At 53.7% G+C, this 25,313-nt stretch overlaps 1 protein-coding gene across 4 annotated transcripts in view; it reads right to left on the bottom strand.

The window, feature by feature from the left end:
• sv2 (synaptic vesicle glycoprotein 2) overlaps positions 1 to 25,313 on the bottom strand; it is a 151,526-nt gene that overhangs the window by 105,038 nt on the left and 21,175 nt on the right. Inside the window, exon 1 of one of the 4 annotated variants that reach the window (XM_072493060.1) lies at positions 2,152 to 2,233. The exons of the other annotated variants lie outside the window; for them this stretch is intronic. Coding sequence (XP_072349161.1) covers positions 2,152 to 2,206 — 55 coding nt within the window. The 5' untranslated portion in view covers positions 2,207 to 2,233. Of the gene's footprint in view, positions 1 to 2,151; positions 2,234 to 25,313 lie in introns of those variants that run through there. 4 annotated transcript variants of the gene reach the window in all.

Raw genomic sequence — 25,313 nt, forward strand, 5'->3', positions numbered from 1 at the left:
GCAGGTTAGGTCGATTGGCCATGATAAATTGCCCTTCGTGTCCAAAAAGGGTAGGGGGGGTTATTGGGTTACGGGGATAGGGTAGAAGTGAGGGCTTAAGTGGATCGGTGCAGACTCGATGGGCCGAATGGGCCTTCACAAGGGGCCAAATCGAGGGGGGCAGCCAGAGTGCAGCAGGGCGAGGGGGGCACAATGAGGGGGCAGCCAGAGTGCAGCAGGGCGAGGGGGCACGGCGAGGGGGGCACAGCGAGGGGGCACAGCGAGGGGGGCACAGCGAGGGGGGCACAGCGAGGGGGCAGTCGGAGTGCAGCAGGGCGAGGGGGGCACAGCGAGGGGGCAGCCAGAGTGCAGCAGGGTGAGGGGGGCAGGGCGAGGGCAGCACAGCGAGGGGGCATGGCAAGGGGGCACGGCGAGAGGGCAGCCAGAGTGCAGCAGGGCGAGGGGGGCACGGCGAGGGGGCAGCCAGAGTGCAGCACGGCGAGAGGGGGCACGGCGAGGGGGGGGGCACGGCGAGGGGGGCGCGGTGAGGGGGCACGGCGAGAGGGGGCACGGCGAGGGCAGCACGGCGAGAGGGGGCAGCCAGAGTGCAGCAGGGCGAGGGGGGCACGGTGAGGGGGCACGGCGAGGGGGGCACGGCGAGGGGGGGCACGGCGAGGCAGGCACGGCGAGGCGGGCACGGCGAGGGGGGGGCACGGCGAGGGGGCACGGCGAGAGGGGGCACGGCGAGAGGGGGCAGCCAGAGTGCAGCAGGGCGAGGGGGGCACGGTGAGGGGGCACGGCGAGGGGGGCACGGTGAGGGGGCACGGCGAGGGGGGCACGGCGAGGGGGCAGCCAGAGTGCAGCAGGGCGAGAGGGGCACGGCGAGGGGGGGCACGCTGAGGGGGCACGGCGAGGGGGGCACGGCGAGGGGGGCACGGCGAGGGGGGCACGGCGAGGGGGGCACGGCGACGGGGGGCACGGCGAGGGGGGGCACGGCGAGGGGGGGCACGGCGAGGGGGGGCACGGCGAGGGGGGGCACGGCGAGGGGGGGCACGGCGAGGGGGGGCACGGCGAGGGGGGGCACGGCGAGGGGGGGCACGGCGAGGGGGGGCACGGCGAGGGGGGCACGGCGAGGGGGGGCACGGCGAGGGGGGGCACGGCGAGGGGGGGCACGGCGAGGGGGGGCACGGCGAGGGGGGGCACGGTGAGGGGGGCACGGTGAGGGGGCAGCCAGAGTGCAGCAGGGCGAGGGGGGCACGGTGAGGGGGCACGGCGAGGGGGGCACGGTGAGGGGGCACGGCGAGGGGGGCACGGCGAGGGGGCAGCCAGAGTGCAGCAGGGCGAGAGGGGCACGGCGAGGGGGGGCACGCTGAGGGGGGCACGGCGAGGGGGGCACGGCGAGGGGGGGCACGGCGAGGGGGGCACGGCGACGGGGGGCACGGCGAGGGGGGGCACGGCGAGGGGGGGCACGGCGAGGGGGGGCACGGCGAGGGGGGGCACGGCGAGGGGGGCACGGCGAGGGGGGCACGGCGAGGGGGGCACGGTGAGGGGGGCACGGTGAGGGGGGCACGGTGAGGGGGAGCACGGCGAGGGGGGGGCACGGCGAGGGGGGGGCACGGCGAGGGGGGGGCACGGCGAGGGGGGGGCACGGCGAGGGGGGGGCACGGCGAGGGGGGGGCACGGCGAGGGGGGGCACGGCGAGGGGGGGCACGGCGAGGGGGGGCACGGCGAGGGGGGGCACGGCGAGGGGGGGCACGGCGAGGGGGGGCACGGCGAGGGGGGGCACGGCGAGGGGGGGCACGGCGAGGGGGGGCACGGCGAGGGGGGGCACGGCGAGGGGGGGCACGGCGAGGGGGGCACGGCGAGGGGGGCACGGCGAGGGGGGCACGGCGAGGGGGGGGCACAGTGAGGGGGGCACGGCGAGGAGGGGGGCACGGCGAGGGGGGGGCACGGTGAGGGGGGCACGGCGAGGGGGGCACGGCGAGGAGAGGGGCACGGCGAGGGGGGGCACGGCGAGGGGGGCACGGCGAGGGGGGCACGGTGAGGGGGGGGCACGGTGAGGGGGGGGCACGGTGAGGGGGGGCACGGTGAGGGGGCATGGTGAGAGGGCGGGCGGTTTGGGGACAGACACGACCGGCTCCGCGGTCTGTGTTATGCTTCCCTCCCCCTCACCTTCACTCTCCGCCTCCTCCGCCCGGAGCAGCGGCTCGCGGTCCCTCAGCCACATCGTCCCGGCGGCAGCGTCGGTGGTGGGGGGGGGGGGGGGGCGAGGCACCAGCGTCACCGTGAGGGGCGGGGCCTGAGCGTCACCGCGGGGAGGCGGGCCACTCCCTCTTCGCTCGCCCGTCCTGCGTCCTGACGTCACTGACTGACGTCGCAGAGGTTGGAGGTTGTCATGGAAACAGAAAACAGGAGACCAAAGCAAGAGGTCACTGCCCCCCATAGAGGGTAAAACCCCTGAGAGGGCAATCTACCCTAAAAGAGCAATACCCCCAGAGTATTTAACATTCATCAAGTTTTCATATTGAGCAAAAAAAAGACAAAGCTGTGGGGAAAGAGCAGAGGAGAGCAATCAAAGAGGCAGCGTAGGCCTATGGCCCAAATTTCATTTTTCATTCAAATGACCTCCTACTGTACATCCCCAAAGACTACAGGGAAATTCAGCCCACACAGGCAAAAACTAGCAGGTGCAAAGTTTCCTGTGTATTAGACTTTGCAGATGCCCAGACAGCACTGAAACCAGCAGCCATCTGCATAGTAATGAGCGATCCCCAGGAACAATTGAAACATTTAAGGTGAATAAGGCCAAGCCAGACTCCTCGGCGCCAGCAGGAGCCAAGACAAAGATAGGCCAACGGACACCTAGGGGCCACCCAGCAATCAGGGAACAACTCCAGTATTGGAGAAATCGATCCAAGTGATCGGAACGCCGTCCAATCACTTGGAACCAGGTATGGGGTCCGCCTAAAGGTGAGGGAAGCCCCATGGGACTATAAAGTAAAGCCCCCAAGTTCAAATCGTTCTTCTTGGCAGGGTCACTCAGCAGCGAACCAACCCTTGACAGTGACCTGCCTAGCTGCCACAACAACCAAGTAAGTCTCCAGTCAACGCTCGCTACGAGATAGGCGCTCCTAGCTACTAGTCCATACCAGCTTTGAATCCTGCAGCTTCAGAACCCGAACGAAAGGCCATTTGTTCCCCTGACCTGGTGGGCCAGTCCAAAGCTAAGTATAGGCCTTTTAGTGATAGAGATAATCTAGAAAGTAGAGTTTATGCATGAGTAGTGATTGCCTGTGTATAATAAATGTGTTTTGATTTGAAACTTACTAATTGGTGTGTTGAGTTATTGATCAGTATTGAACTTGAACCTCGTGGCGGTATCATAAAGATACCTGGCGACTCTAGAGCAAAGGTTATAAAACACAGCAAATTGAACCAACCAAAAGTTAGCAACAGTGCCTCACAAACCTTATTGAGAAGGTGACCAAGCAGGTGGATGAGGGTAAAGCAGTTGATGTGGTGTATATGGATTTCAGTAAAGCATTTGATAAGGTTCCCCACGCGAGGCTATTGCAGAAAATACGGAGGCATGGGATTCAGGGTGATTTAGCAGTTTGGATCAGAAATTGGCTAGCTAGGTGGTTGATGGGAAATGTTCAGCCTGGAGTCCAGTTACTAGTGGTGTCCCACAAGGATCTGTTTTGGGGCCACTGCTGTTTGTCATTTTTAGAAATGACCTGGAGGAGGGCGTAGAAGGATGGGTGAGTAAATTTGCAGATGACACTAAAGTCGGTGGAGTTGTGGACAGTGCAGAAGGATGTTACAAGTTACAGAGGGACATAGATAAGCTGCAGAGCTGGGCTGAGAGGTGACAAATGGAGTTTAATGCAGAAAAGTGTGAGGTGATTCATTTTGGAAGGAATAACAGGAAGACAGAGTACTGGGCTAATGGTAAGATTCTTGGTAGTGTGGATAAGCAGAGAGATCTCGGTGTCCATGTACATAGATCCCTGAAAGTTGCCACCCAGGTTGAGAGGGTTATTAAGAAGGCGTACGGTGTGTTAGCTTTTATTGGTAGAAGGATTGAGTTTCGGAGCCATTAAGTCATGTTGCAGCTGTACAAAACTCTGTGCGGCCGCATTTGGAGTATTGCGTGCAATTCTGGTCGCCGCATTATAGGAAGGGTGTGGAAGCATTGGAAAGGGTGCAGAGGAGATTTACCAGAATGTGAAATGAAAAATGAAATGAAAATCGCTTATTGTCACAAGTAGGCTTCAAATGAAGTTACTCTGAAAAGCCCCTAGTCGCCACATTCCGGCGCCTGTTCGGGAGGCTGGTACGGGAATTGAACTGTGCAGCTAACCTGCCTTGGTCTGCTTTCAAAACCAGCGATTTGTTGCCTGGTATGGAGGGAAGATCTTATGAGGGAAGGCTGAGGGACTTGAGGCTGTTTTCGTTAGAGAGAAGAAAGTTTAGAGGTGACTTAATTGAGGCAGACAGGATGATCAGAGGATTAGATAGGGTGGACAGTGAGAGCCTTTTTCCTCGGATGGTGATGCCTAGCACGAGGGCACACAGCTTTAAATTGAGGGGAGATAGATATAGGACAGATGTCAGAGGTAGGTTCTTTACTGGAATGCCCTGCCTGCAACAGTAGTGGACTCGCCAACACTAAGGGCATTCAAATGGACATTGGATAGACATACGGACGATAAGGGAATAGTGTAGATGGGCTTTAGAGTGGTTTCACAGGTCGGTGCAACATCGAGGGCCGAAGGGCCTGTACTGCGCTGCAATGTATTATGTTCTATGTTCTATGTTCTATGCCCTAACTACGCACCACTGCCACAACATCAAAAATAAACCCATCGTATCGGGAAAAACCCGTTTTCCACACTCGTTACCCATCCTGGAGCCTCTGCAAGTGCGATTTCCACAATTGAGGACAATCCCTGCAGCTTCATAGGAATGGGATTGAAATTGGTCAGGCCTCTTTTTAGATCAGCAATAGCAACAACTTGGGTGGCACGGCGGCACAGTGGCTAGCACTGCTGCCTCACAGCGCCAGGGACCGAGGTTCTATTCCAGCTTGGGTGAGTGTGTGGAGTTTGCATGTTCTCCCCGTGTCTGCGTGGGTTCCTCTGGGCGCTCCGGTTTCCTCCCACAGTCCAAAGGTGTGCAATTTAGGTGGATTAGCCATGCTAAAATTGCCCCTCAGTGTCCAAAAGGTTAGGTGGGGTTACTGGCTTACGGGGATAGGGTGGGGGCATGGGCCTAGGTAGGTTGCTCTTTCAGAGGGTCGGTACAGGCACGATGGGCTGAATGGCTTCCTTCTGTACTCTAGGGATTCTATGAACTTGAATTTATCCAGCACTTTTTAATATCATTAAGCATCATATGACACTTGACAGGAGCGCTTGTTGCAAATCAATTTGCAATCTAACCGGCCCGCTGATGATGGCATGTTCTAGATCTCTCCCAAATATGCCGAGCATATCATTAACCCTCATTTACATTCATTTCCACCTCATTGAATTTGAATGCAATAGCCTTGTTGCTAACTTTTGGTTGGTTCAATTTGCTCTGTTTTATAACCTTTGCTCTCGAGTCGCCAGGTATCTTTATGATACCGCCACGAGGTTCAAGTTCAAGTACTGATCAATAACTCAACACACCACTTCGTAAGATTCAAATCAAAACACATTTATTATACACAGTAACTCACTAGTCATGCATAAACTCTACTTTCTAGACTATCTCTATACTATAGGCCTATACTTAGCTTTGGACTGGCCCACCAGGTCAGGGGAACAAATGGCCTTTCGTTCGGGTTCTGAGTCTGCAGGATTCAAAAGCTGGTACGGACTGGTAGCTAGGAGCGCCTATCTCGTAGCGTGCATTGACTGGAGACTTACTTGGTTGATGCGGCAGCGAGGCAGGTCACTGTCAAGGGTTGATTCGCTGCTGAGTGCCAAGAAGGACGATTTGAACTTGGGGACTCTACTTTATAGTCCCAAGGGGCTTCCCGCCGTTCGGGGCGGACCCCGTGATGCGCGATCAATTACACTCAAGACAAAGTGATATCATAACTGAAGGCTTTAATCGACTAGAACTGTTCCCCAGCAGCTTCGGTACAGAAAGTAAAGGCTGCTGGGATGGCAACGGTTCTTATACCCCGCCTGTCAGGGCGGAGCTACGTATCAACAGCCAATGGTAAACTCCTAGGTTTAACCAATGGTCATCAGCCTCTTGGGTACCGCAATACCTGATAATACCACATTCACCCCCTGTTAAAAAAGAGTCCGGCGGGGGTGGTGGCCAGTGGTAACAATCTCATTTAACATGGTATGATCAGATGTGGAGGTACCGTGATACCTCCTTACAGAGCTGCGGAGAATATTTACGAAGTGTTCGTTTACGGTTAAAGTTACAGTGAAGCAATCAGTCGGTCGGGTGGCCTGGTTGTCCTCCTGGATCGTCTGGGTTTCTGTGGTGATTCTGGTGGGGGTCCAGGTGGCTACGACTCCGGGAGCGTGGCTTCGGCCTGCATGGCAGCTTCGTCACCCCTAGGCGGCGCTGTTGGGGCAAACGGTTGACACGGGGGGGGGGGGGGGGGGGTGGCGCCTGTAGGGGGCGTCAGTGAGTGGGCGGTCCTAGGCAGGAGCGGCGGGAGTACTGACCCTCCAGTGAGGTGCTGAGGGGGGGGGGGGTAATGGTTTGGGTGCGCGTGGGGTTCCGGCGGGCGGCAGGTCCCGAAGGGAGACTGTATCTTGCTGGCCGTCAGGGAACGCCAAGTAGGCGTACTGGGGGTTAGCGTGCAGCAGGTGGACCCTCTCGACCAACGGGTCCGACTTGTGCGCCCGCACATGTTTCCAGAGCAGGATGGGTCCGGGTGTCGCTAGCCAGGTTGGGAGCGAGGTCTCGGAGGAGGACTTCCTAGGAAAAACAAGGAGACGTTCATGAGGTGTCTGATTGGTAGTTGTACAGAGCAGCGACCGGATGGCGTGGAGGGCCTCCGGGAGGACTTCTTGCCAGCGGTAGACTGGGAGGTTGCTGGATCGTAGGGCCAGTAGAACAGTCTTCCGTTCCCCCTCTCTACCTGCCCATTTCCCCAGGGGTTGTAACTTGTCGTCCTGCTCGAGGCAATGCCCCTGTTGAACAGGAATTGACGCAGTTCGTCGCTCATAAAGGAGGACCCCCTATCACTGTGTATGTACGCGGGGAAACCGAACAGTATAAAGATACCCTGGAGGGCCTTGATGACGGTGGTTGTGGTCATGTCTGGGCACGGGATGGCGAATGGGAACCGGGAGTACTTGTCAATCACGTTCAGGAAATACGTGTTGCAGTCGGTGGAAGGGAGGGGGTCTTTGAAGTCCATGCTGAGGCGTTCAAAGGGACGGGAAGCCTTTATCAGGTACGCCCTCTCTGGCCGGTAGAAGTGCGGTTTGCACTCCGCGCAGACTTGGCAGTCCCTGCTGACTGTCCTGACCTCCTCGATGGAGTATCATAGATTATCATAGAATTTACAGTGCAGAAGGAGGCCATTCGGCCCATTGAGTCTACACCGGCTCTTGGAAAGAGCACCCATAACCAAGGTCAACACCTCCACCGCATCCCCATAACCCAGTAACCCCACCCAACACTAAGGGCAATTTTGAACACTAAGGGCAATTTATCATGGCCAATTCGCCTAACCTGCACATCTTTGGACTGTGGGAGGAAACCGGAGCACACGGAGGAAACCCACGCAGACACGGGGAGGATGTGTAGACTCAGCACAGCCAGTGACCCAAGCCGGAATCGAATCTGGGACCCTGGAGCTGTGAAGCAATTGTGCTATCCACAATGCTACCGTGCTGCCCCAAAAATTAATTTAGAGTACCCAATTCATTTTTTCCAATTAAGGGGCAATTTAGCATGGCCAATCCACCTACACTGCACATCTTTGGGTTGTGGGGGCGAAACCCACGCAAACACAGGGAGAATGTGCAAACTCCACACGGACAGTGACCCAGAGCCGGGATTGAACCTGGGACATCGGCACCGTGAGGCAGCAGTGCTACTCACTGCGCCACCATGCTGCCCAAGTAGGGCAGATTGCGGGTCTTAATGAAGTGAAAAAAACGAGTGACCCCCGGGTGGCAGAGGTCCTCGTGGAGGGCTCGGAGGCGGTCCACTTGTGCAGTGGCACAAGTGCTGCGGGACAGGGCATCGGGAGGCTCGTTTAGTTTCCCCGGACGGTACAAGATCTCGTAGTTGTAGGTGGAGAGTTCTATCCTCCACCGCAAGATCTTGTCGTTTTTAATCTTGCCCCGCTGTGCATTATCGAACATGAACACCACCGACCGTTGGTCAGTGAGAAGAGTGAATCTCCTGCCGTCCAGGTAATGCCTCCAATGTCGCACAGCTTCTACTCTGGCCTGGGCCTCCTTTTCGACCGAGGAGTGGCGAATTTTGGAAGCATGGAGGGTACGGGAGAAGAAGGCCATGGGTCTGCCCGCTTGGTTGAGGGTAGCGGCCAGATCTACGTCGGACGCATCGCTCTCGACCTGGAAGGGGAGGGACTCGTCGATGGCGCGCATCGTGGCCTTTGCAATGTCTGCTTTGATGCGGCTGAAGGCATGGTGGGCCTCCGTCAACAGGGGGAAAGTTGTGGACTGGATTAGGGGTCGGGCTTTGTCTGCGTAGTTAGGGACCCACTGGGCGTAGTAACTGAAAAACCCTAGGCAGCGCTTCAGGGCCTTGGGGCAGTGGGAGATGGGGAACTCCATAAGGGGGCGCATACGTTCAGGGTCGGGGCCTATAACTCCATTTCGCACTACGTAGCCTAGAATGGCTAGACGGTCGGTGCTAAAAACGCATTTATCCTTATTATACGTTAAGTTAAGGATTTTCACGGTCTGGAGAAATTTTCGAAGGTTGGTGTTGTGGTCCTGCTGGTCATGGCCGCAGATGGTGACGTTATCCAGATACGAGAACGTTGCGCGTAAGCCGTACCGGTCAACCATTCGGTCCATCTCACGCTGGAAGACCGAGACCCCATTAGTGACACCAAAGGGAACTCTTAAAAATTGATAGAGCCGCCCATCTGCTTCGAAGGCAGTGTACTTGCGGTCACTAATACAGAGGGGTAGCTGGTGGTAGGCGGACTTGAGATCCACCGTGGAGAAGACCTTGTATTGCGCGATCCTGTTTACCTGATCGGATATGCGGGGGAGAGGGTACGCGTCCAGCTGCGTAAACCTGTTGATGGTCTGACTGTAGTCAATGACCATCCTATGTTTCTCCCCGGTCTTTACCACCATTACCTGAGCCCTCCAGGGACTGTTGCTCGCTTCAATGACCCCTTCCCTCAGCAGCCTTTGGACCTCTGACCTGATGAAGGTCCAGTCCTGGGCACTGTACCGTCTGCTCCTGGTGGCGACGGGTTTGCAATCCGGGGTGAGGTTCGCAAACAGGGAAGGCGGGTCGACCTTAAGGGTCGCGAGGCCGCAGACAGTAAGGGGGGGTATAGGGCCGCCGAATTTAAAGGTCAGGCTTTGCAAGTTACATTGGAAATCCAACCCCAGGAGGGTAGCCGCACAGAGGTGCGGCAGGACATAAAGGTGGAAATTGTTGAATCTCCTGCCTTGGACAGTGAGGTTCGCTAGGCAGAACCCTTTTATCTCCACCGAGTGTGACCCAGACGCCAGGGAGATTCTTTGATTTACAGGGTGGATAACAAGTGAACAGCGCCTTACCGTGTCGGGGTGAACAAAGCTTTCCGTGCTCCCAGAGTCGATCAGGCAAGACGTCTCGTGGCCATTGATGAAGACCGTCGTTGTTGCTGTTGCGAGTGTCCGAGTTCGACTTTGGTCCAGTGTCACCGAGGCCAGGTGAAGCAGTTGCGGGTTTTGATCGGGCAGCGTGTAGTCGGCCGTGCTGGGGGCCCCATCCAAGATGGCGTCTCCCACGGGTCGCACATGGTGGTCGGGGATGGACAAAATGGCGGTGGGGATGGACAAAATGGCGGCGCCCATCCGTCCAGCGTGGTGCCCGGGGGGCAAGATGGCCGCGCCCGTGGGTCGCACGTGGCCCTAGGGCAGGGGGGGTGGCGGTGAGCGCTGGCGGGCTGGGGCCGCGGCGGTCCGGAGTTGCTGGAGGCCGCGGCCACGGCTCAGGCCTGGCAGACCCCCACAAAATGGCCCTTCTTGCCGCACCCTTTGCAGTTGGCGGTGCGGGCCGGGCAGCGCTGGCGGGGATGCTTCGCCTGCCGCAGAAGAAACAGTGGGGCCCAATGGAGTTAGCGGGCCGTCTTACAGCGCAGGCCTGCGGGGTCAGGGGGAAGGTATGTGCGGCTGCCGTTGCGGGGTGCCACGCAGCCCAGGGGGCCGCCGTCAGGCGCATAGGACTGCGCGTTTTTGGAGGCTACGTCCATGGACCCTGCCAGGGCCCGTGCCTCTCTAAGTCTCAGGGTGTCCTTTTCTAAGAGTCTTTGGCGGACCTCTGAGGAGCTCATACCTGCTATGAAGGCATCCCGGATTAAAGGTTCCGTGTGCTCGCTCCCCGAAACTTGCAGGCAGCCACAGTTTCTGTCCAGCACCAGTAGCGCACGGTAGAATTTCTCCAACGATTCCCCGGGGCTTTGCCGTCTAGTTGCAAGCAGGTGACGTGCGTAGATCTGATTTACAGGGCGGATATAATGTCCTTTTAACAGTTCGATCGCAGCATCGTAGTCCTCCGCCTCCTCGATAAGGGTGCAGATCCCAGGGCTGATCCTTGAGTGCAGGAGATGCAGTTTCTGTTCTCCTGAGGGGGTGCCTCCGGCCGTCTCGAGGTAGCCTTTAAAGCACGCCAGCCAGCGCTTAAATATCGCCGCCGCGTTCACCACGTGGGGCTGAGTTGTAGGCACTCCGGTCTGATTCGGAGATCCATCCTTTCAGCTTAAATCTAGTAGATTAAATTGATGCACGATCAATTACACTCAAGGCGAAGTGATATCATAACTGAAGGCTTTAATCGACTAGAAATGTTCCCCAGCAGCTTCGGTACAGAAAGTGAAAGCTGCTGGGATGGCAACGGTTCTTATACTCTGCCTGTCAGGGCGGAGCTACGTATCAACAGCCAATGGTAAACTCCTAGGTTTAACCAATGGTCATCAGCCTCTTGGGTACTGCAATACCTGATAATACCACACCCTGTACCTGGTTCCAAGTGATTGGACTACGTTCCGATCACTTGGATTGATTTCTCCAATATTGGAGCTGTTCCCTGATCGCTGGGCGGTCCCTGAGTGTCCGTTGGCCTTCCTTTGTCTTGGCTCCTGCTGGCGCCGAGGAGTCTGGCTTGGCCTTATTCACCTTAAATGTTTCGATTGTTCCCGGGGATCGCTCATTAGTATGCAGATTGCTGTGAGTTTCAATGCTGTCTGGGCTTTTGCAAGTTCTAATACACAGGATTTTTGCACTTGCTAGTTTTTGCCTGTGTTGGCTGAATTTCCCTGTAGCCTTTGCGGACCTCCATTTTAAGTCGGGAAGTGGCCAACCCAGGTGGCATCAGCCTCCCGTGAATTAACCGGCTCCCCAGTGAGATAATCACGGGGGGAGCAGGGGAGGGGGGGGAAGGGAGGAGAGGGTGGGGAGGGAGGAGAGGGGGGAGGGAGGAGAGGGGTGGGAGGAGAGGGGGGGAGGGAGGAGGGGGGGAGGGAGGAGAGGGGGGAGAAGGGGGAGGGTGGAGAAGGGGGGAGGGGGAGTGGGAGGGTGGAGGAGGGGGAGGGGAGAGGGGGGTGAAGGAGGGAGGGGGAGAAGGAGGGAGGGGAGAAGGGGGAGCGGGGGAGGGGGAAGAGGGAGCAGAGGGGGAGAAGAGAGGAGGCGGGTGGGGAGAAGGGGGAGCGGGAGGGGGGAAGAGGGGGAGGAGGGGGCAGAGGGGGAGAAGAGGGGGAGGTGGGTGGGGGAAGGGAGGGCGGGAGGGGGGATTTGCATCTGTGAGGCCCTCCAGCCACCTTTAAATATTGTGGAGACCCACGACAGGGGCAACCACAGCTTCAGCCTGACTGTCCTCCCAAACTCATCCAGGACAGAGACCTGTTTTTGGTTAGATGGCGATGGTCACTTTAGCTCGTTTTGACTGTAAGCAGCTTCAAGATTCACAGCTGAAGACTATTGTCAATGAGGATTCTGAAGGAGTATCTATCACCACTTGGAGAGGCATGCTTTTAAAAATAAATTTAGAGTACCCAATTCATTTTTTCCAATTAAGCGGCAATTTAGCGTGGCCAATCCACCTAACCTGCACATGTTTGGGTTGTGGGGGCGAGACCCACGCAGACACGGGGAGAATATGCAAACTCCACACGGACAGTGACCCAGAGCCGGGATCGAACCTGGGACCTCGGCACCGTGAGGTTGCAGGGCTAACCCACTGCGCCACCGTGCTGCCCTGAGAGGCATGTTTTAATCAGGGTTAGTCAGCATGGCTTTGTCACAGCGGGGTCATGCCTAACAAATTTGATTGTATTTTTTGAGGATAATAATAATCGCTTATTGTCACAAGTAGGCTTCAATGAAGTTACTGCGAAAAGCCCCCAGCCGCCACACTCTGGCGCCTGTTCGGGTACACGGAGGGAGAATTCAGAATGTCCAAATTACCTAACAGCACGTCTTTCGGGACTTGTGGGAGGAAACCGGAGCACCCGGAGGAAACCCACACAGAGAGAACAGTGCATCGCATTTGAAACGAACTTTGCAACCTGAACATTGTGCCAAGAATTTTAGGAGCGTCAGCACCACAAAGGCAGCAGCCAGCAATCAAATACCCAAGAACAGGGTTTCAGCACTGGGGGTATTCTCACAACCAAAGGGTAAGTGTGTGGGGCTGCACGGTAGCACAGTGGTTAGCACTGTAGCTTCACAGCTCCAGGATCCTGGGTTCAATTCCCGGCTTGGGTCACTGTCTGTGCGGAGTCTGCACGTTCTCCCCGTGTTTGCGTGGGTTTCCTCCGGGTGCTCCGGTTTCCTCCCACAAGTCCTGAGAGACGTGCTGTTAGCTAATTTGGACATTCTGAATTCTCCCTCAGTGTACCCGAACACTGGTCCTGGCTGATGGCACCAGTGCGGAGGTCGAAGACCAGCTATAACGAGGCCCATGTTGCCAACCGGGCTGTCATTGAGCGGTGCATGGGACTGCTCAAACCATGGTTCCAATGCCTGGTCCTCTCTGGTGGTGCCCTGCAGAACACCCCCCAGAGGCACTCCCGCTTTGTGGTGGTCTGCTGTGCCCTCCACAACCTGGAACAGCAGCGGGGCGTCTTGCTGGAGGAGGAGGAGGGAGATGCTGCCTCGTCAGAGGAGGAGGAGGAGGGGATGGAAGACGAACTTTGGAAGGACCCGCATAAGGAGCCGGAGGATGGACAACTGGCGGCAGCAAAGGACCAGCATTCCCAGGGGACCAGGGAGGCTCTTGTCCTCACATGTTTCTCATAGGGCGAAGCTTTGACCATCAGCTCACCCCCATCCCCCCCAATCCCTCCTATTCCCCCATCCCCCCTCACACCCTCCCCCCTCCATAACTACCCTGTTCCATCTCCAAAGGTCTGTGTAACATCGCCATAGGTTGATGGGCCTGTGTCGGCACTGTCAGCGGGTCAACATACAAGGCAGGAGAGTGACGAATGCTGGCCTTGTTCTGAATGATCACTCGCTGTGAGGTAAGCTCTGGTCTTCCTCAGTTTATGCCAAAGTCTGACTCCTGTCTTTCTGCTGACAGTGCTCACACCCACCCTCTGAACGGGGTCTGTATCTGGGGGCGTTTCATCTTGGAGCACTGTGCACGGGATGGGGGGGGGGAGCGGAGGACAACAGGAGGTGGGAGTGCGGGCAGGCCCGATGTGAAGATTAATGTGGCAGAGACTTTGCGCCTATCAGGTGCAACATGTTTTAATCATGAACATTTGACATGTCCAATCCCCCTAGCTACAGACAATGACCGCCCCATCCCGCCTGCCCATCCAGTGCCCACTCACTTATCCTCTCTCTCTTTTATCTCTCGTGGTCTACTGCTACGTCTTGGCATGTACCCAGGGTGCACATCAAAGCTGGAGGCAGCCTGCTGCTTTTCGCGACCTGCGGCCTTTGCTGCCCTGGGCGGACGCCCTCTGGAGGGCCCGGAGCTGGAGGGCCCATGCCCAGATGCCAGTGTCACAGGCATTGCCATGCCACCCTGTTCTGCCCGCTGCCTTGAGATGCGCCGGCGTCAGGCTGGGGGGGATTCGGAAGAACTGGAGAGGCCGGTGTCTCCTTGGTGACAGGACCCAGAAAGGCCTCCAGTGCTTCTCCCTCCCTGATGGTGCCCAAAGGGCCCTCGGGGTCTCCATGGGACGGAGGGGCAGCTGAAAATGAAATGAAAATCGCTTATTGTCACAAGTAGGCTTCAAATGAAGTTACGGTGAAAAGCCCCTAGTCGCCATATTCCGGCGCCTGTTCGGGGCGCCTGTTACGGGAATTGAACCGTGCTGCTGGCCTGCCTTGGTCTGCTTTCAAAGCCAGCGATTTAGCCCTGTGCTCAACAGCCCCTGTACGGGAAGTGAGCTGGAGTAAGCTCCTGAGGCCTCTGGGTCATCTGGCCCTGCCAGTCCTGGGGGCTACTCATTGTCTGAACCGTGCTGTCGGCACCTTCAGCGGTGGTCCTCAGTGACTGGGCCATGCTCTGCGGTGCCTCGGCAATGCCCACCTGCGTCTGGGACTCAACTGGGACCTGATGTTGAGGCCCTCAGCCATGGTCTTCACACACTGAGCTATGCCTTGGGCACCACCGCTCAAGATGCGGATGTCATGCTCCCGGCTTTCCACTGCTATCACCAGCCTAGCAGCGCTGGCTCCAGTGCCATGCATTATCGGTATCATCTCCAATATGGCTATACACTCACTGCAATGTTGCTGACATCCCCTCCTGAATCTCACAGCTGAGTCCTATCATCTGCATCAGCTCTGGGATAACCTTGTCCACGCTCAGCGTCTGACTGGGTCCCAGCTGAATCCTGGGATCCTGCAACCTCCGACTGCCAACCAAGCAGGCCAGCAGCACGGTTCAATTCCCGTACCAGCCTCCCCGAACAGGCGCCGGAATGTGGCGACTAGGGGCTTTTCACGGTAACTTCATTGAAGCCTACTTGTGACAATGAGCGATTTTCATTTCATTTGGTGAGGTGCCTGAAGATTGGAGAGTGGCGAATGTTGTGCCCTTGTTTAAGAAGGGCAGCAGGGAAAAGCCTGGGAACTACAGACCGGTGAGCCTAACGTCTGTAGTAGGTAAGTTGCTAGAAGGTATTCTGAGAGACAGGATCTACAAGCATTTAGAGAGGCAAGGACTGATTCGGGGCAGTCAGCATGGCTTTGTGCGTGGAAAATCATGTCTCACAAATTTGATTGAGTTTTTTGAGGGGGTGACCAAGAAGGTAGATGAGGGCAGTGCAGTAGACGTTGTCTACATGGACTTTAGCAAAGTCTTTGACAAGGTACCGCATGGTAGGTTGTTGCAGAAGGTTAAAGCTCACGGGATCCAGGGTGAGGTTGCCAATTGGATTCAAAATTGGCTGGACGACAGAAGACAGAGGATGGTTGTAGAGGGTTGTTTTTCAAACTGGAGGCCTGTGACCAGTGGTGTGCCTCAGGGATCGGTGCTGGGTCCACTGTTATTTGTGATTTATATTAATGATTTGGATGAGAATTTAGGAGGCATGGTTAGTAAGTTTGCAGATGACACCAAGATTGGTGGCACAGTGGATAGTGAAGAAGGTTATCCAGGATTGCAACGGGATCTTGATCAATTAGGCCAGTGGGCCAACGAATGGCAGATGGAGTTTAATTTAGATAAATGTGAGGTGATGCATTTTGGCAGATCGAATCAGGCCAGGACCTACACAGTTAATGGTATGGCGTTGGGGAGAGTTATGGAACAAAGAGATCTAGGAGTACAGGTTCATAGCTCCTTGAAGGTGGAGTCGCAGGTGGACAGGGTGGTGAAGAAGGCATTCGGCATGCTTGGTTTCATTGGTCAGAACATTGAATACAGGAGTTGGGACGTCTTGTTGAAGTTGTACAAGACATTGGTACGGCCACACTTGGAATACTGTGTGCAGTTCTGGTCACCCTATTATAGAAAGGATATTATTAAACTAGAAAGAGTGCAGAAAAGATTTACTAGGATGTTACCGGGACTTGATGGTTTGAGTTATAAGGAGAGGCTGGATAGACTGGGACTTTTTTCCCTGGAGCGTAGGAAGCTTAGGGGTGATCTTATAGAGGTCTATAAAATAATGAGGGGCATAGATAAGGTAGATAGTCAACATCTTTTCCCAAAGGTAGGGGAGTCTAAAACTAGAGGGCATAGGTTTAAGGTGAGAGGGGAGAGATTCAGAAGAGCCCAGAGGGGCAATTTCTTCACTCAGAGGGTAGTGAGTGTCTGGAATGTGCTGCCAGAGGTAGTAGTAGAGGCGGGTACAATTGTGTCTTTTAAAAAGCATTTAGATAGTTACATGGGTAAGATGGGTATAGAGGGTTATGGGCCAAGTGCGGGCAACTGGGACTAGCTTAATGGTAAAAACTGGGCGGCATGGACTGGTTGGGCCGAAGGGCCTGTTTCCATGCTGTAAACTTCTATGATTCTATGATTCTATTTCCTTGGATGTTCCACTTGATGTGCATCAGCAGCTGTGTGGTGCTCACTGTAACAATATGTAATATTGTAAAGAAGCCAAAGGGTTAACAATTTGATGTTTATACTTCTCACCACCAGATGGAGATAAGGAGCAGTCATATAAATATCATGTGACTCCTGGGACTCTGGGAGAAGGTATTTAGGCGTGAGAGAGATTAGTTGTATAGTTGAGAGATCTGTGAGTAGAGATATTGTATAGTTTAATTTAATAGCTTTTACCTTGGAACTTGTTCGAATTTTATTTAAGCAGTGTAAATAAATCAGCTTTGTTCATTTACTTAGCTTCATGTTCTTTGTTCTACACTACGTGCTCAAACACCCTGACAGGCAAAACAGAGGACATCACATGGTACCAGGATTGGTTCCTAATGTAGAATATTTAGTTTTAGAGAGAGAAAGAAAAATCTCCTCCGGAAAAAAAACTTGCAAAGATGAAAAAAAAAAAAATCTCATCCAGACTCTGGTCACAACGACCTCATGGAAGCCAATCGCATTGAACAGAAGAGCCCAGTCGAAGCTTCATTTTTATTTTTTTTAAATGTATTTTATTACCAACATGTATCAAAACAGGTTACAACACCCCAGGAAACATATTTCCCAGCAATCAACTGTACAGTCTGTGCAAATTCTTTCCCCTTTCTCACCCTCCACCCCCTGCGACGAACAGCTCCTCAAACACAGTCACAAACATCCCCCACCTTTTCTCAAATCCCTCTGCAAAGCCCCATAACTCATATTTTATCTTCTCCAACCGAAGGAAGTCGTACAGGTCACCCAACCAAGCCGCTAGCCCCGATGGCGATGCCGATCGCCACTCCAGTAAGATTTGCCGCCGTGCAATCAGAGAGGCGAAGGCTACGACATCGGCCTTCCTCCTCTCCATGAGCTCCGGCTTCTCTGAAACCCCAAATATCGGCACCAAAGGGTCCGGGTCCACCTCCTCCTCCACTATCCTGGCTCAGACCGCGAACACTCCCGCCCAGAATCTTCCCAATATTTTGCAACCCCAAAATATTCGCTGGCCCCTGCCCACACCTCTCACACTCATCTGCTACCCACTGAAAGAACCCACTCATTCTCGCCCGAGTCATATGCACCCCGTGCACCACCTTAAACTGTATCAGGCTCATCGTTGCACAGGAGGAGGTACCGTTTATCCTTCGCAGTGCCTCACTCCATACTCCCAATTGATCTTCCCTCCCAACTCCTCTTCCTTCTTGATCTTCACCACCCGCTCACCTTCCTGTTCCCCCAGCCACGTGTATATATCCCCGATTCTTCCCTCCTCTTCCACACCCGGAAGCAGCAGTCGCTCCAGCAGGGTGTATCCCAGCAACGTAGGGAACCCCCTCCAGACCTTTTGCGCAAAGTCCCTAACCTGGAGATACCTGAACTCACTCCCCCTCGGCAGCTCTACCCTTTCCCTTAGCTCCTCCAGACTGGCGAACCCTTCCTCCAAATACAGATCCCTCACCTCGATCAGCCCCACTTCCCTCCCCTTCCCTATACATTGTCCATCCCCCCGGCTCAAACCCATGATTCTCGCACAGCGGCGTTAGCACCAACATCCCTTCCACCCGAAAATCCCTCCTCAAATGATTCCATATCCTTACCATGGACTGCACCACCGGGCTTCCTGAATACCTACTTGGCTCCAATGGCAATGCTGCCGTCACCATAGCCCTCAAACTAGACTCCTTACAAGATTCCTCCTCCATCCTAACCCACTCTACCCCTTCTCCTTCCCACTATCGCCGCACCTTGTCCACATTCGCCACCCAATAATAATGAAGCAGGTTTGGCAACTCCAACCCCCCCCTGCTGCCTCAGCCGCTGTAGCAGGGTCCTCCCCACCCTCGGCACCTTCCCCGCCCATACAAAGTCGGAGATGATTGTGACCACTTTCTGAACAAAGGCCTTTGGTATAAAGATTGGGAGAGCCTGAGAGATGAACAAGAACTTCAGCAGAATATTCATTTTCACCACTTGGACCCTCCCCGCCAACATCAACTGCAGTGTATCCCATCTCTCAAGATCCTCCCTGGCTTCTCCCACCAGCTTCGTTAAGTTCCACTTATGGAGCCCCGTCCATTCCCTCGCAACCTGAATCCCCAACAGTGGAAGGTTCATGGAGCGTTTGCAGACTCCAAGCAGTTCTGGACATGATGTAAACTGGAGGAGTTTCAAACAACAGTTTGAACTCTATCTCTTAGCCTCCGACCTTGAAGCGGCCAGTGATCAGCGAGAGTTTGCGCTGTTCTTAACCATGGCTGGACCGCAAATGTTAGAATTATATAACTCATTCCACTTCGAGAATGAAGTTGATGAAAAGAAATATAATACGGTCATAGAAAAGTTCGACAGACACCGTGAATTGCAGATTAATGAAATGTTTGAGCTTTATATATTCCGAAAAAGAGTCCAGAAGGCAGGTGAAACAATTGACTGTTTCGTAACGGATCTCAGGTTCAAAGCGCAGACCTGTAATTTTTCACTATTATCAGACAATCTTCTGCGTGATCAGAATGTATTCGGCGTAAAGAATGAAAAGCTGCGTGAAAGATTGCTGAGGCAACAGAAATTAACGCTGGAAGAAGCTATCAGTATGTGTCGTGCGGGTGAACATACTAAGAATCGATACTCGGCAATGTTGGTTCGCGAAAGTGGCGCGAAAACGAACAACGTGTTTGATGCCATTGATGCTGTGGCACACTTGAGAAAACAGCGCGCTCCAGACGGCGCCCATTTTGCACACGACGCAACCAGCGTCGTGACGTGCAAACGTTGTGGCCACGCCCACCCAGTGAAAAAATGTCCAGCCTTCGGGAAAGTATAATCTAATAATAGTAATAACCTTTATTATTGTCACAAGTAGGCTTACATTAACATTGCAATGAAGTTGCTGTGAAAGGCCCCTAGTCGCCACATTCCGCCGCCTGTTCGGGTACACGGAGGGAGAATTCAAAATGCCCAATTCGCCCAACAAGCACGTCTTTCGGGACTTATGGGAGGAAAGCGGAGCACCAGGAGGAAACCCAAGTAGGCACGGGGAGAACGTGCAGACTCCGCACAGACTGTGACCCAAGCGGGAATTGAACCTGGATCCTGGCGCTGTGAAGCAACAGTGCTAACCACTGTGCTACCATGCTGCCCATATGCGCGAAGCATCGCAGGCTGAATCATTTTGTTGCGGAGTGCCAAACGGGAACTAAATCGCCACGGTCTAATCAGAGAAGTTCAGTTAACAAAGACAAAACTAGGGTCAGCACGGTGGCACAGTGGGTTAGCCCTGCAGCCTCACGGCGCCGAGGTCCCAGGTTCGATCTCGGCTCTGGGTCACTGTCCGTGTGGAGTTTACACATTCTCCCCGTGTTTGCGTGGGTTTCGCCCCCACAACCCAAAGATGTGCAGGCTAGGTGGATTGGCCACACTAAATTGCCCCTTAATTGGAAAAAATGAATTGGGTACTCTAAATTTATAAACAAGAAACAAAGACAAAGCTGTACAAATAGTAAATGTAAATAAATGTGCGATGGAAGCGATCAAACCAAACTCTGTCCCAGTGTGTATGATTTGGAAGACACTTTCTTTGTCGGCATTGTAAAAAAAATTATTCCAAAGATTACTTCTACAAAGGAAAACTTGAAGCCAATATCAATTGTCAATACTAAAGATGACTGGACAATTCCATTGAAGATTAATGGAACGGACGTTCTATTCAAATTGGATACAGGTGCTCATGCAAATGTAATTACTAAATTGGACTTAGCCAAATTAAGCCAACAGCCTCCAATACATGACAATGATTGCCAGTTGCGAGACTGTCGTGGCAATGTCATTAATATGATGGGAACATGATTTCTCACTGGACAAGTTAAAGACACAGGGATGCCTTTAAAATTTGAAATAATGGGACCAAAGCATTCATCACTGCTAGGCGTGCAGGCCTGCGAGCTACTGCAGCTGGTGGAGGGAATTCACAGCACAGACCAAATCTCAGACCCTGCACAAGATCAGATAGATGCCATACTTGAAACATTTCCAAACGCGTTTCAAGGAATGGGTACGCTACCATTCAAGTACAAGACACAAGCTGAAGGAGAATGCCAAGCCTGTTATTCACCCATGGAGGAGGGTACCTTCTCCCTTGAAAGAATGTCTGAAAGAGGAACGCAAACGCATGCAGCAGCGGGGAATCATCACGCAAGTGATAGAGTGCACTGCCTGGGTTAGTTCAATAGTATGCGTCAAAAAACCAAATGGAGATCTCAGTCAGAATATAAAAAGGGAACATTATCCTATCCCAAAACGTGAAGAGATCACAAGTGAAATGGCACATGCCAAGATTTTACTCGAAACTAGATGCCTCGAAAGGGTTTTGGCAACTGAAACTCGATGAAACCAGCAGGAAGTTATGCACGTTCAATACTCCCTATGGTCAGTATTGCTTTCGGGCATAATATCAGCCTCAGAGATATTCCATCGTGCAATGGAGCAAAGGACTGAAGGTGTACAAAACTCTGGTACGGCCGCATTTGGAGTATTGCGTCCAGTTCTGGTCACCGCATTATAGGAAGGACGTGGAGGCTTTGGAGCGGGTGCAGAGGAGATTTACCAGGATGTTGCCTGGTATGGAGGGAAAATCTTATGAGGAAAGGCTGATGGACTTGAGGTTGTTTTCGTTGGAGAGAAGAAGGTTAAGAGGAGACTTAATAGAGGCATACAAAATGATCAGGGGGTTAGATAGGGTGGACAGTGAGAGTCTCCTCCCGCGGATGGAAATGGCTAGCACGAGGGGACATAGCTTTAAACTGAGGGGTAATAGATATAGGACAGAGGTCAGAGGTAGGTTCTTTACGCAAAGAGTGGTGAGGCCGTGGAATGCCCTACCTGCAACAGTAGTGAACTCGCCAACATTGAGGACATTTAAAAGTTTATTGGATAGGCATATGGATGATAATGGCATAGTGTAGGTTAGATGGCTTTTTGTTTCGGTGCAACATCGTGGGCCGAAGGGCCTGTACTGCGCTGTATTGTTCTATGTTCTATGTGTCAGAGTCTACGTTGGCGATATAATTGTATGGTCAGCAACTCGTGAAGAACATACTGCAAGACTTCTGCGAGTAATGCAACGATTTGGTCTATCCAAACTCACATTTTTGGGTGACCAGATTTCCGCTCAAGGTGTGCAGCCAGACCACGGGAAAATTGCAGCAATTCATAAGATGTCTGTGCCCAAGGACAAGAAAGCGGTTTTCCAACTGCTAGGTGTCGTAAGCTTCCTTGAAAAGTTTAGCCCAAACTTGTCCTCAAGAACAGCAGCTTTGATACAGCTGATGGAGAATGTTCTGTTCAAATGGACGGAACAACAGGAAAAGGAGTGGTCTGATTTGAAGACAGCACTCACAACTGCACCAGTACTATCATTCCTCGACCCAATGAGTGAGACATAAATATAACCAATGCAAGTAAGGATGGCATAGGAGCTGTGCTACTTCAGAAAACTTCTGACGGACAATGGTGACCCATAGCCTACGCATCAAGAGCGATGACTCCAGCTGACACTACCAAGGATGACACATTACAGCGTGTGATGCGTTATATGAGAGATGGTTGGTCTAAAGGAAATTGTTCTAGTTATAGGACCATTTGAGCTGATAAGACCATAAGACATAGGAGCAGAATTAGGCCTCTCAGCCCATTGAGTCTGCTCTGACATTCAATCGTGGCTGATATGTTTATCATCCCATTCTCCTGCCTTCTCCCCATAACCCCTGATCCCCTTATTGATCAAGAACCTATCCATCTCTGTCTTAAAGACACTCAGTGATTTGGCCTCCACAACCTTCTGCAGCAAAGGGTTCCACAGATTCACCACCCTCTGGCTGAAGAAATTCCTCCTCATCTCTGTTTTAAAGGATTGTCCCTTTAGTCTGAGATTGTGACCTCTGGTTCTAATTTTCCCTACAAGTGGAAATATCCTCTCCACGTCCACTCTATCCAGGCCTCTCAGTATCCTGTAAGTTTCAACAAGATCCCTCCTCATCCTTCTAAACTCCAGCGATAACAGACCCAGAGTCCTCAACCGTTCCTCATACAACAAGCTCTTCATTTCAGGGATCATTCTTGTGAACCTCCTCTGGACCCTTTCCAAGGCCACCACATCCTTCCTTAGATACGGGTCCCAAAACTGCTCACAATGCTCCAAATGGGGTCTGACCAGAGCCTTAAGCAGCCTCAGCAGTACATCCCTGGTCTTGTATTCTAGCCCTCTCGATCTAACAGCATCAATGGATCCCTGCTTAGGCAAGACCGCATAGTGATTCCAACTACACTAAGGCAAATGATCCTAACCAAGGTTCACGAGGGACACTTAGGAATTGAAAGGTGTAAACAAAGAGCTAGACAGTCAGTCCACAGGCCAGGCATTAATGCAGACAACACTAACTCGTGTCAGAGTGTAAGACATGTGAACTCCACCGGTCACAGCGACAAAAGGAAACATTGACGATGCATGATCTTGTGAAGACTCCATGGTCAAAGGTTGGCATCGATCTATTTTACTTCCATGAAAGATTATTTACTAATCATTGATTACTATTCAAACTACCCTGAGGTGATATGACTGCCCAACTCTAGTTCGCCAACCACCAAAGAAGTGTTTGCTCGACATGGGATCCCAGTTACAGTCCTGACAGACAATGGACGATGTTTCGACAGCTGCGATTGGACAGAGTTTTCACAGAAATTGCGTTTGGCGCGGGGGCAGAGATTCGATGTTCACGCGGGAATCGCACTAGGCGGCGCTCCCGTGATTCTCCGGTCCCCAGGGAATTGCCCGCACGCGGATTAGGCGGCGCGGCTGGAGGGCTATTGGCAGAGGGCCATTGGCAGAGGGCCATTGGCAGAGGTCCATTGTCCAGCGATTCTCTGGGCAAAACGGGCCGGGTTCCCGACGGTGTGGTTCTAACCATGTCTGACCAGTCGGGAACCACGGGTGGCGGCTGCGGACTCAGTCCGAGGCTGCCCTGGTGGGGGGGGGGGGGGGGGGGGGGGGGGGGGGGGGGCGGGGAGATCAAGTACCAAGGGGGGCCTTATGGGTGGCCGGGGCGGCGATCGGGCATGGTATATGTAGCAGCGCGGGGCCGATCATTGGGACCTTCTTTCCTCGTCCAGGTCCGCTGGCTGAGTCCGCCATCGTGTTCGTCGCGGCCGCATGAGGCCGCCGCCGTGTGCATGTGGGGACTCGGAACCGGATGTGCGGGGACCCGTATCCGAGAAGCACTCCGGGACCCTGCCAGCCCCCTGCAGGTAGGTGAATAGCTGCTAATATTTTTAAGGAACCTCCAGAGTAAAACCCCAGCATTTTTACGCTGGCGCGTAATTTTTGGAGAGTCCAGCCCATGATTTTAAACACATCACGTCTAGCCCATTACATCTGCAATTAAAGAACAAAGAACAAAGAAAAGTACAGCACAGGAACAGGCCCTTCGGCCCTCCAAGCCTGCGCCGACCATGCTGCCCATCTAAATTAAAATCTTCTATGTTTCCGGGATCCGTATCCCTCTATTCCCATCCTATTCATGTATATGTCAAGATGACCCTTAAACGTCACTATCGTCCCTGCTTCCACCACCTCCTCCGGCAGCGCGTCCGAGGCACCCACTACTCTCTATGTAAAAGGTTTGCCTCGCACATCTCAGGGGCAGCACGGTAGCCTTGTGGATAGCACAATTGCTTCACAGCTCCAGGGTCCCAGGTTCGATTCCCGGCTTGGGTCACTGTCTGTGCGGAGTCTGCACATCCTCCCCGTGTGTGCGTGGGTTTCCTCCGGGTGCTCCGGTTTCCTCCCACAGTCCAAAGATGTGCAGGTTAGGTGGATTGGCCATGGTAAATTGCCCTTAGTGTCCAAAATTGCCCTTAGTGGGGTTACTGGGTTATGGGGATGGGGTGGTGGTGTTGACCTTGGGTAGGGTGCTCTTTCCAAGAGCTGGTACAGACTCGATGGGCCGAATGGTCTCCTTCTGCGCTGTAAATTCTATGATAATCTATGATCTTGTCTAAACCTTGCCCCTCACACCTTAAACCTGTGGTGATGTGCATCAATATAAATGCATGTAGGCTAGCTAGACACTAGAGGGAGCACCAGAAACATCACACACACACACTCAACCAATAGATCAGTTAGATAGGACATGACCAATGGACATTCACAATACACACGGAGGTGACACGACCACAGGGGGGCATTACACCAACCCATATATAAAGGACACCACACACATGATCTGCCTCTTTCCAGTGGAGACAGTCAGTGAGTACAGACACAGGGTTGATTCAATATTACACCCACCACGTGGATTGCAGCAACTGGTTAGTCAGTTTGGGTCGCTATAGTAGGATTACCAGTAGTGTCGACCCTGAGTAATAGAAATGTAAATAGTTTAATAAACGTGTGTTGAAGTTATCTCCACGTCTGAACCTTCCTTTGTCAAGTGCATCACAAGGAAGCTGCTTATGTTACACCTACAACATAACAAATCATGATACCAGGAGTGAACTGTTTCAATCCACATAGCCATACCTCAGCGTACAGTGACAACCAGCAATGATACCCAGGCAAGATGTTCAAGATCCGG

This window comes from Scyliorhinus torazame, chromosome 30, assembly GCF_047496885.1.
Source record: "Scyliorhinus torazame isolate Kashiwa2021f chromosome 30, sScyTor2.1, whole genome shotgun sequence".
Classification (NCBI taxonomy): Eukaryota; Metazoa; Chordata; class Chondrichthyes; order Carcharhiniformes; family Scyliorhinidae; genus Scyliorhinus; species Scyliorhinus torazame.